The sequence below is a fragment of the Cetorhinus maximus genome, chromosome 21 (genome assembly GCF_964194155.1).
Source record: "Cetorhinus maximus chromosome 21, sCetMax3.hap1.1, whole genome shotgun sequence".
In the NCBI taxonomy this organism is placed as follows: Eukaryota; Metazoa; Chordata; class Chondrichthyes; order Lamniformes; family Cetorhinidae; genus Cetorhinus; species Cetorhinus maximus.
Window position 1 is genome coordinate 76,417,852 of NC_135899.1, and position 12,266 is coordinate 76,430,117.

General features: G+C 42.6%; 1 protein-coding gene across 1 annotated transcript in view; it reads left to right on the top strand.

The window, feature by feature from the left end:
• The first annotated feature begins 384 nt into the window (after nucleotides 1–384).
• Nucleotides 385–12,266, top strand: part of LOC144696014 (exostosin-1-like) — a 286,811-nt gene continuing 274,929 nt past the window's right edge. The window contains exon 1 of the mRNA XM_078567185.1: nucleotides 385–1,864. Coding sequence (XP_078423311.1) covers nucleotides 921–1,864 — 944 coding nt within the window. The 5' untranslated portion in view covers nucleotides 385–920. The remainder of the gene's footprint in view (nucleotides 1,865–12,266) is intronic.

The following is a 12,266-nucleotide window of genomic DNA, read 5'->3' on the forward strand; positions in this document are numbered from 1 at the left end:
CTTTGTTCCAAAAATATGCATTTAGTGTTGCTGCTTCTACAACCTGTCGGTTGCTGTTGCACGATTGCACGGAGACTGCAAACCCTCCCACGGATGCATTACCCTCGACTCCCCTCCGGGACCGGGATTGAAAATAAAATTCCTGCCGATTTTTTTTTACACCTGACGTTCAGCACGTTCGGGACCCGGAGAGGGAGGCGGGCCTTCTGCTGCAGATTCAGCCAATTGGCATCAAGAGGGGGAGCCAACGTGCTGATGGACAACTACGCTGACCAATCAGTGCCTGAGCGGGGCGGGGGAGCCTGTGTTAGGGATGCGCGTTGTCCAATCAGGAAGTGGGGAAGGCCAAGCGGATTGGCCAATGGAGTGGGTGTGTTGGGGCAGGGGCGTGGCTTGGTTGGAATGTTGGTGGAGCCAAGGTTCGGAAATGGAATGTTTGGACACGATTACACCTGAGTGTCAGCGAGATGGATACAATCGGCTAGTGAGTCCGTCCCGGAGCTGCTCCCGCTCCCAACCCCGGCTCAGCAGCTCTCAACTGCGGCCCCAGCCTCGAAGAGGCACCGCTCCTCCTAGCCAAACCCTGCAGCACCGGAGCCCCGGCACTCGGCAACCCCCAGCCGGCGCTTCCAGCAACATCTTCCCTTAACCAAGCCCTTCAGCTCCAGCCACGGGCAGCCAATTGCAGCCAATGCCCCCGGCTGCCCCATGCCAGACGGGGCTGCCGCTGGTCCGCACCTGCCCTTGCTTTGGAACCGCGAGGATGCCTCTTTTGGCAGCGCTGGCATCTGGAAGCGCTTGAGAACCCGGGTGGCGGGCTCCTCTCTGCTCTCCCAGCACCATCCGCTCCAGGTGCCACCCCCTGCAACCTTCTCCCCTTCAGCATCTTCCTCCCGAGGAGAGCGAATGGTCCCGGACACATGCAGGCCAGGAAGAAATACATCTTGATCGCATTCTGCGCTTGCTGGCTCTTGCTTTTCTACTTCGGGGGAGCGCAGATCCGGCAGCTGAAGTTCTTGGCTCGGAGGCAGAGCGAGGAGATGGTGATGGCGAGGAGATGGCCGGCGTGGGACGACGAGGCGACGCTCAAAAGTTTTGTGGAGCAGCCTGGAGGAGGAGAGGTGGACTCCCGGCTGCGGGAGTCTCCAAAGATGAAGCGGGAGAACAGGGCGATGGTGTACAAGGACAGCAGGTGTCGGATGGAGACCTGTTTTGACCTGTCTCTGTGCGAGAAGCGAGGCTTCCGGGTTTACATCTACCCCCAGTCCAAAGGGGATAAAGTTTCTGAAAGTTACCAAAAAATTCTCGCCTCCATCCAGGGCTCTCGGTATTACACCCCGGATCCTCACCAGGCCTGTTTATTTGTCATGGGGATAGACACTTTAGATCGGGATCAGCTTTCCTTGCAATACATTCACGACGTCGATAGCAAGATTCAGAGTTTTCCCTTGTGGAACAACGGTAGGAACCATCTGATATTTAACCTCTACTCCGGAACTTGGCCTGATTATACAGAGGATTTGGGCTTTGACGTTGGGCAGGCCATGGTGGCCAAAGCAAGTTTTTACATGGAGAGTTACAGGCCACATTTTGATGTCTCCATCCCTCTGTTTTCAAGAGAACATCCTCAGAAGGGTGGAGAGAAAGGCTGGCTCCTCTACAACAATGTCCCACCCAGGAGAAAGTACCTGTTGGTCTTCAAAGGCAAGAGGTACTTGACAGGAATTGGGTCAGATACCAGAAATGCCTTACACCACATCCACAATGGGAAGGATATTATCTCACTGACCACCTGTAAGCATGGGAAAGACTGGGAAAAGCACAAGGACGGCCGATGTGACAGAGACAACCAAGAGTATGAGAAGTAAGTGGACAACCTTCATTGCATCGCCTATAACTCGGTTTGTTATTGTGTCTGTTTTCAACTAAGCCACGAATAAGCGTTTGATATTTGAGGCAAATGGATTGTGAACGTTGTTTATTTTGGGATGTCCAGACCTTTCAAGTTGAGCGTTTTAATATTGGGCAGATTCTCCCAAGGTCACGGCCTCTTTCGAGTTGGGACAATTGTGCGCCAGTGTAATTGTGACTTAGGAGTTTTCTAAAAAATATAGTTCGAGGGCGTGCAGAAGTTATCTTGTTTGTTTCAGGGAGGGTGAATAGCAGATGCTGACTAACATTTTGAAACTAATATTTCAAGTTGTTTCTGATTGTTTGGTGGAAAGTTATAGCATCAAAATGTATTAAAACATAGGAATTCCGTGCTGTGGTTAGTTTTAAATCGGTATTAATGCTGTTTTACGACGACAACTTTATGTCCAACTTTGGGACTCTTGTCGAAACGTTGCTTATTCGCAGAATGCATTGTCCTTCGGCTTCCCCCACCTATTGCAGCAACTTCTCCAGTGATGGTGGTGTCAGCCGGAGCAGCGTACACAGGCATTCCTGTCAACTCCTGCACAGCTTCCTTTTGTGCGATACTTAGTGCTGTGATACTTAGTGGCAACTCTCCCCTCTGACGCGACCTGAGACCAGGGTCTGGATACAGAGGTGATTTTAAAATCGGGGACAGGCCGTGATCACTACAAAGACAAGGAGATTTAAAATCAGCAGCTAAAACCAAGACTGGAAACGGGACAGTGAAAGGCAATTTCAATCTGATCTTGGAAGAGATTAGCAATAGCTGATAGGGATGCCCCAATTGATTGGAGAGAGGAACGGGTTTGTGGATACCAGCCAACAAGAAGGTAAGAGTTTTGATGGCTACCTCTTGCTATGCAGACCCTTATCCTACAGGCGGATCCTGTAGTTTTTTTCAACTCTGTTGGATGGAATTTTGTGGGAGGGGTTTCTACTTATGCAAGAATCACCTTGCATTAGATTGTAGCTGAGTGTCAAAAGCATGAGTTTTGTTAAGAGATCCAATGCCTCAAAGGCTTTGACACCCTTTTGCCTAATGTGATCTGTAGATGTTGATTCCTCAGAAATGAATAAATGTTTCTGATCAAAATGGCCCTATTCTTCTGAACCTTTTGTTGTGAACTATTAGTTAGTATTTCTTGCAACAGTCCTCTCCATCCAGGTCTAGTGTTGCGCTTATAATTAGACTATCCAGTCACTGGGTTAATCCATAAAGTGTCGATGTTGTACAATGTATGTGGAGTCATGGACAAGAGGTGTTCTGTCGATCAGCTTATTGGTTTTAAGAATCCTTCAAGATATCATTTGTCAAAGTGACCAGTATCAGCATTCAAGTTATCTTTCCTTTCACAATCTAACAGTGTTGTTAAGGCTGGTTTTATCAATACTTATTCTTGCTGTCTGATGAATGCTTTGTCTCAATGACTATCAAGCACCACTCACTCATAACAGATCTTCCCTGCTGCCCTGATGTTAGTGTTGCATGACAGTTATCTGAAATGACTGTTTGAGTAGACCATTGATAGTTTCAACCTTACAACAATCACGTATCAAACAAATGATTAGGTCTATATATTTGACCTGTGTGCAATCTACACCTGCCTGAGAGTATTTAATATATTCTCAGGAAAAAACGTGAGATCAAAATCCATTGGCTGTTAATCAGTTTTGGATGTAACTGCACTCCTGCTGATTAAGGTCAGAATTTTGTTCTGAGCATGAGATACTTTAACCATAACTATTAGTCAGGAGATACGTGCTTAATTTGTGGCAACTTAGTCCCCTTCAATTTGCACCCCTCCTCTTTAGGTGCTGATTCGCATTGAGTTTCAGTTGCAAGGGACCTATGGACTGTTATCTAACTGAAGTGGCCATGTTTCGGGTGTGTGCTCAGGTGGTGAGCAGACATTTGACCATGGTACGCACTATAGTTAAGCTCTAATCTAAACGGAAACCCTCACTGAACTCTTTTTATTTTCTTTCTCTGGCACCTCCCTGAGGTACTTGGGTGTAGTGGATTTACCACCACTGAGACTGAGATTGGCTGTCTCTTCACAGTTCATCTCGGGAACAAAACATGGAGCCCTCCTGTTTTACATTCACCAGATTGACAGTGGGGCTAAAAGGGTTAAATTTAGAGAGACAGTCTGCATAGGCTAGGCCCACACTCGCTTGAGTGTAGAAGGGTGATCTAATTAAGGTGTTTACGATGATTAAAGGAGCTGAAAGGGTGGTAAGAGAGAAAATATATCCCTGGTGGTTGTGAGATGGTCCAGAACAAAAGGGGGTATAAACTTAAAATCAGAGTCAGGGGTGATGTCAAGAAGCAATTTTTCACACAAAGGAAATCTGGAATTTTGCCTCCTAAAAGACTGTGGATGATGGGAATCAGTTGCAGACTTTCAAGAATGGGATCGAAAGCTTTCTGTTTGGTAAGGGGGTATCTAGGGAAATGCAGCAAAGGTGGTTAACGGGAGTTGAGATACAGATCAGCCATGATCTAATTGAATGGCAGAGCAAGTTCGAGGGGTTGAGTGTCCTATTCCCGCTTCTATGTCTGATATTATGTTGGTGTATTTATTCTCTAAAGTATTGGGGAAGCTTCATCTATTCTACTTGCTGCTGAAACAGGCAGTATTCTATCGTACACAGCTGTCATTCATAGTGTGTTGATACACATTACTCAAAGGCACTGTTGATGTCACTGGTCAAATACTACTCATTAATATCAATTACTGTGAAATTGTAGCTTCATTTTGTAGCTGTTTAAGCAATCCCTTTAATCATTTTGTTCTCTGGTGCTATACACATACCTGTGATTTTTCTTTGATTTCCAAGAATTTCAGAGCAAAACAGTGGGCCCACAGTTTGGATTGGGACTATAATTATTCATTATTTGTTAGTTATAGGGGCATGTTTACATATCAGTACCAAACAATGTTTTATCAGCTCTGTGTGGCTCCACGGAAATTCCATGACATTATCTTAATTAAGCTTTTAATTGAAGTTTTGCTGCATGTAGATTAAGCAGGATTAATATCTGGGTTGGAATTGGTAAATTGCATGTCCGTCGTTTAACTTAAACACATTTGATTTTAGGGAGAGTAGAAGAACTTTGGTGTGCAGATATATAGTCCAAGAAAGCTAGCACTGCAAGTTGATAAGGTCAGCAATGTAGAATACAAAGTAAGGAATACAAAATTTTAGTTAGATTGCAGTTAGTGTTAGGCCTATAAATGCCCCAGCTCATTGGCATGAAAAGCCCTCAATATGGTGGGCAGGAAATGTGCCACCTGCCATAGTGATACAGAAAAAACAGGGGCACAGGGGCCACCTGAAACAGGGATTGGACCCTTTGTAGATATGCTGAGGGAGTGCTGCACTGTTGGAGGCACTGTCCTTTGGGTAGACATTTAAAGGTGTAATCACAGCAAAATGGCAGAAATATTAAATAATAATACATTACATCTATCATATTTAATTACTTAGATTTACAAAAATCCTTTGATAAAGTATTACATAGTAGGCTCATGATTAAGGCCAAAACATTTGGAGCCAAGGGACAAAAAACAAAATGGATAGCAAACTGGCCACAAAACAGAAAAAAGGATATAGTTTAAAGGTGGTTTTACAGATTGGCAAATGGCAGGGAGCTTGTGTTCCACAGGGATTGGACCACATTTATTCATCATTTACATAAACAATTTTGGATCTGGAATAGCAAGTATATTTCAAAATTTGGAAAAGACACCAAATTGCGGGTGCCATCAATATAGAGGAGGACAGACAAAACACAGAAATAAATTAATAACCTTGCAAAATGATTGTGTAATTGGCTATTGAATTTAAATACAGATAAGTGCGAAGTAATACATTTTGGTAGGAAGGGTAAGGAGATCACATACTCTTTGGAAAATAAGTGTCTGAAGGGGGCATCTGAAGGTACAGATACATAGATTATTGATATTAGGCTTAGACTTAGAAGACTTCCCACATCTAGAAATACGTGAGACAGACAAATCGTAAGCTTACTTCTGTTTTCTGTGTGTATTTTCTGGAACAGGTTGTTAGCCTGAAGTCAGAGGCTATAGCTTGAGGGATGCCACTCTGCATAAAGCATGGCTAACTAGGAGTCTGTCCCACTCTTACCTCCTGCCATAAGGTCATATATTGGAAGGAGTTGCAGGTTGATAATCAACCTGTTTGGCCACATTATGAACGCACCTTCCATGGCCGTAAAGTCCTGGAAAGGGACTCGAACGCAGGGCTCCTGGCTTAGAGGTAGGGATGCTACCCACTGTGACACAAGAGCTCCCACTAAAAGTAGCAATGCAGGTTAATAAGGTCAATTTTTAGATAAAGCAAACAAGGCACTAGGGGATCCAGAGGGATAGAATTGAAATGCAGAGAAGTTCTGTTAAACTTGTTTAAGACCTTGGTTAGACCACACGTGGAGTACAATGAGTATTTCTGGTTTCCATATTGTAAAAAGGATATTGAGGCACTAGCAAGCGCAAAAAAAATTTACTGGAATGATTCCAGTACAGAGAAGCTATATTTATCATAAAGATCGAATTGGGGCTGTTTTCTATACAAAAGAGAAGACTGAGGGTTGACCTGATAGAGGTCTTCAAAATTATGAGACGGTTGATAGGGAAGACTTAGAAAAGATATTTCCACTTGCAGACATGAAAAAAATAGGTAATCACCAATAAATACAATAAGGAATTCAGGACAAACCTCTTTACCCAAGACTGATTAGGATGTGGAACTCACTACCACTAAGAGTAGTTGAAACAAATAGCCCAGATGCATTCAAGGAGAAGTTAGAATGATCTACTTCTGTGCTGTAAATAATTGATGAACCAAGGCTCTGCCTGTCCTTATGGGCTTATGTAGAAGATCTAAGGGCATGGTTTTGAAGAAGAGAAGGGAGGTTCTTCCCAGTGTCCTGATATTCATTCCTCAACCTACACCTAAAAGAGATCATATAGTAATTATTGTACCTCCAACAGTGAATCACAACCCTACACTAAATTGGAATGATATACTAGTTTGCTCATATCCTAGTTTGCACCTATATCTCATTCACTTGTCATCCCTGTGTTCGGTGATTTACATTGGGTCCCAGTCTGGCAACACCTCAATTTTAAAATTCTCATACTTGTTTTCAAATCGCTTCGTGGCCTCATCCCTCCTTATTTCTGCTAGCTCTGCCAGCCCTACACTCCTTTGAGATATCTGCATTCCTCCAATTCTGGCCTCTTGAGCAAGTCTGATTTTAATCTACCATTGGTGGCCATGCCTTCAGTTGCCTAAGTTCTGGAATCCTCCATAATCCTCTCTACCTCTCTCTCCTCTTTCAAGATGCTCCTTTCAGCCTACTTCTTTGACCAAGCTTTTGGTCATCTTTACTAACACCACCTGATGTGGCTCATGTCAAATTTTGATCATGCTCCTATGAAGCACCTTAGGATCTTTTACAGCATTAAAGGCACGAAAGGAATGTCCGTTGGCTGTTGTTGATTTAGGCTGTGCATTTCGGTGAGAGTTGAGCCTGCAATTTTCTGACTCAGTGATGTGGCTGAGCCAAACTGACAACCAGTATTCCTTGCAGTACTTCTTTCGCTTCTGGAGGATGTGCTAAGTTGGTTGCTTTTGACACTAAGGGTCTAAATAGGCACTCAACTCTATATATCCTGCTTGCAGAGAGAGCATACCTATAAAGTTCCTTCAGATAATGTGACTTCAGCAAAAAGGATGTTTGCAAGTGTGATGGCAGTTTTCACTTTACAAGCTGAAGCATAAGAGGCTGCATACTTGAAAATTGTATCACTCTTTCTTCCTCCTCAAGTAAGGCCATTTACACCTTCAGTAAAAGCTACTTTTATCTTCATGGAACTAGGGGAACCACTGATCAGAGAGTAATATCTGGGGAATGAAAGCACTGAGTGAATTAACCAACTGTGAAGCCAAGGTCATATGGTGAACAGTATTTTTATTGTTGTTGGGAAACCAGGTGAAGGTCATGGGGTGCATTAACATGGTTGAAGGAAATGGGTCTGATGAGATAAACCAACAAGTGGAGGTTAAATTCAGTCAGTGGAGGGATCTCCCTCAAGAGAAGTGACAAAGCAATGCCCTTGTTATGGGAATGAAGGCAGACTGAATTGAATCCTCCTTGTACTGTGTGCTTCATTGGTGCTGGTGTGGCTGAGTGAGACAATGTGATGTGCAAGCCTTTGGCCAACTGGAATTCAGACTGATGATCACAAATGTGGATAATGGAGGTATCTGTTTCAGAGCTGTAGAATTCAAATTCCACTCCAGGGACTTGGACACAATATCTTGGTGGACCCTCCCACTGCAGTACTGAGGGAGTTGCTGCGCTGCCAAAGGTGATGTCTTTTAAATGAGTCATTAAGCCCAAATCTGACCTCTTGGATGGATGTAAAAGATCCCATAACATGATTCAAAGAAGAGCAGGGGAGTTCTTCCTGGTGTTCTGACCAATATTTATTCCTCAAATATCTTCACAAAAAACAGATTTTCATCTCATCTCATTACTGTTTGTGGGACCTTGCTATATATAAATCGGTTGTTACATTTCCTACATTACAATAGTGACTATACCTCATAAGCATTTAATTGGTTGTAAAGCACTTTGGGACATCCTGATGCTGTCTAAACGTAAGTCTGTCTTTCTTGTATTATTTGTGTTAAAATATTTTGTCACAACTAGAACAGCCCCATGTCCCAGCATGGATCCCTCTATGCTCCCAAATCTAGCGCATGCTCCACTCTTTCCATTGAAGATAGAGCCTATAGCCGTCATGCCCCATAATCTGGAATTCTCTTGCTAAGTCACTCTGCCATTTTCCAATATGTTTTCAGATCCTTTCTCTTCTAATGCCTTCATTCATGTCCCCAACTTTTCTCCAGTTGCTGCTCAGCATCCGTTCCTTCCACCTTCTTTGAAAAGTACTTCCAGGACATCTTGATAAGTTATGGGCGCAATGTACGTGTAAGTTGTTGGTGTTGTAATGCTTATTCAGTATCATATCACTATTTATTCAATGCTAATTAAGCTGATAATTAAATATTTTCACATGCTCCTTTTTGATTCTGACATGGGGGAAAAGTTCCTGTGGGTATTAAGTTAGCCACACTGTGGACATTGCAGGAAGACTTGCTGTCTTTGCAATTTCTAATTAAATGCCCCAAAAACAGACATAATTTTACTCCAAATTGTAAGAAAGGCAATCTTGCCTATCTCCCTCCTCATATTCAGCATTCATGTAAAAGAGAGTGAGTTAATCTTTTGCTTCGACCCTTTAGCAGAGACTTGGGGTTCTTTTGTTTTTCAGAGATCAGGTTAAAAAGCCACAGATACATGGTTTATGTTGGTACTACTATGCACAGAAGTGTTGGCTGCTGGAGATTTCTGACAAGCCACAGGGTGAGGCAATAGTGATGCCATTTTAAACAGGTACTCAAATGTTGGTAGAAAATGCCTTGCACACAATACAGGCCAATGTACTTCACATGTGTACACTTAACAAATGTCTAGCTCCTCTCATCACCAAAGGGAGTAAAACAATCACAGTGATCAAAAAACACACTATGCTTTTTTGTCTTAGCAAAAAATGCCCAAAAAGGTTAAAGTTCACCTGCATATGCTGTGCAAATAAGTATTAAGACTACATGCCTGCCAATGTTGTCTATTACCCATTTTTGTTTACTGATCATATATGTAATTAGCCACATGTGATTAGTAGTTAATGTATTGGACAACATTGGTACAGAAGCAAATTGCTTACTTAATGGCAGAGCACACTGGAAACACTCAGCAGGCAGGCAGCATCTGTGCAGAGAGCACTAAAGAGTTGACACTTCAGTTCATTGACCTGTCATCAGAACTGTTAATCATATTATTAATTGTGTTCAAAGCCCTGTAAGGAGATGGCCTCATACTCAGTGAAAGAAATATGTAGCCTAGTGCGAAGCCAAGTTCAAAAAGTTCTCACAGGACGGGTGCTTGATGGCCGACATGGACACGTTGGGCCGAAGGGCCTGTTTTTGTGCTGTATAACTCTATGACTCTATGAAGATCTGTTAGACTACCTGAGAGTTTGAAAGCACGAATAAGTGACACTTAAAACGTTCACAGAATTGATTGTCCCGTTCCAACATTATAACATTCAGAAAAGGCTCAAAAGGCTGGAAAACTGAGGGGTGACTCGATAGAGGGTTGAAAATTATGTAGCGGTTTGATGGGGCAAATGTAGGTAAGTTGTTTCCACATGCAGTGTGACCAAAATTAGACAAGAATAAACAAATGCTCAGCAGTCAACCAAATTGGTTAACTCTGGGTAAGAATGGATGCTGCCAATTCTGAAGAGCCAAGGGCTGCAAAGAAATTTTCTAAAATCAGAATGGACATTGAGGAGAACCATCTCTAGAAATGCAACCAAAGAGACAATACTATACAGAAATATTAATAAATCTAATTGAGAATTCAGAAGAAATTTCTTTATCCAGAGAGTAGTGAAACTCACTCCCACCTGGAATAGTTGAGGTGAATAACATAGATGCATTTGAGGGGAAATTATTTAAGTACATGAGGGACAAAGGAATAGAAGGATATATTGATAGGGTGAAATGAAGTATGGTGGGAGGAGGCTCAGGTGCAGAATAAACAATGAGGAAAAAAGTTGATATGTTAGCCATTACTGCAAGCTGGTTGAAATATAAGAGTAAGGAGGTCTTGCTGCAATGTTGTATTGGGCTTTGGTAAGACCATATCTGGAGTAGTGTGTACAGGTTTGGTTTCCTTACCTAAGGAAGGATCTACTTACCTGGATTGATTCTGGGTTGAGAGGATTGTCCTATAAAGAGAAATTGAGTACACATGTCAAATATTCCCTGGAGTTTAGCAGAATGAGAAGTGATCTCATTGAAACATAAAGGGCTGCCTCAGGGAGATTGAGTTGATAGTGAAACTTTTTAATAGAGGAGGAAAAGAATTATTTAAACATGTCCCATCATGTGACAGTGTCACATAAGATGGGACATGTTTGTGAGTTTTGCAAAATTTAATTAATTATTGTATAAAACCTTCAGGAAACCTCATCCCGCCCGTGGATGAGGTTTCCTGAAAAACGCGAAGGCCGCTTGGGCTCTTCGTCTGCCTGCAAATCTTAAGGTTGGACAGGCAGCGTTGCTAACAACTTTAATTGGTTTTTTAATGGCCTTACTAGGCCGTTGACAGTTCGGCAGGTGCGCAGCCGCCTCTGGCTCATGCCTGCCAAACGAAATATCTAAATGATGCGTGATTAATATTTTGTGCGCCAAGGGAATTGAGGGATATAGAGATCTTGCGGGAAAGTAGAGTTCATGTAAAAGTTCAACCATGGTCTTATTGAATGATGAGCAGGCTGGAGGGGTTGTGTGACCTACTGTTGTTCCTATTTTTTATATTGGGCCAAATGGCCTGTTTCCATGCTGTAAATTTTGTGTTTTCCTCATGTTAAAATGAAACCAGCATTTGTTGAGTGAAGGGTGATGCAGAATCCTGCAGTGCAGCTTGTGTTTGACAGTTTGTCTCACTCTCTAACCCTGGAATATATTTTGCCCCTTGGGCTTTGGTTGAGGGGAGGGGGATACAGGCAGGGAGAGACGGGTAAGTTTCATAATTGGACCCTGAGAGAGGTTGGATATTAATATTTAATAAATCCGTATACATGACCAGACCTTATTAGGGATAGCATCCCTATAATGTGTAGCAAGTAAAGAGAATTGTAAATTTGAGAACATTCACCATTTCCCAAGAAACATTGCCCAGATGAAATCTTCCCCTATTTCATTTTGTCTTGCTCCGCATAGTGACAGGAGCAACTCATCCCCACAGCTCTGATCCAGTTACAGACTCTTCTTTTGTGTCAGAGCAAAATCAGTTCACATACATCATCATGTGATGAACAATTTGCTTCTCTGTTCTCCTTTTGTTACTGAAGTTACTGTACATCTCTAATTCTGTATTCGGAGTTTCCTTACCGATCTAGCTTCAGAATGGAGACTGTTTTTCATCATTACTGTTTTCACATAAGGCAAAAGCAAAATACTGCGGATCCTGGAAATCCAAACTAAAAACAGGAAATGCTGGAAATACTCAGCAGGTCTGGCAGCATCTGTGGAGAAAGAAACAGAGTTGATGTTTCAGGTGGATAACCTTTCATCAGATAATTACCTTCACCACGTTTTTGTGGTTAGGGAAGTCATTCATTGATTTTAGAAGCAGAGAAAGCTGCTGATTTACTTCATCCGTAACAACCTCTTCCATTAAT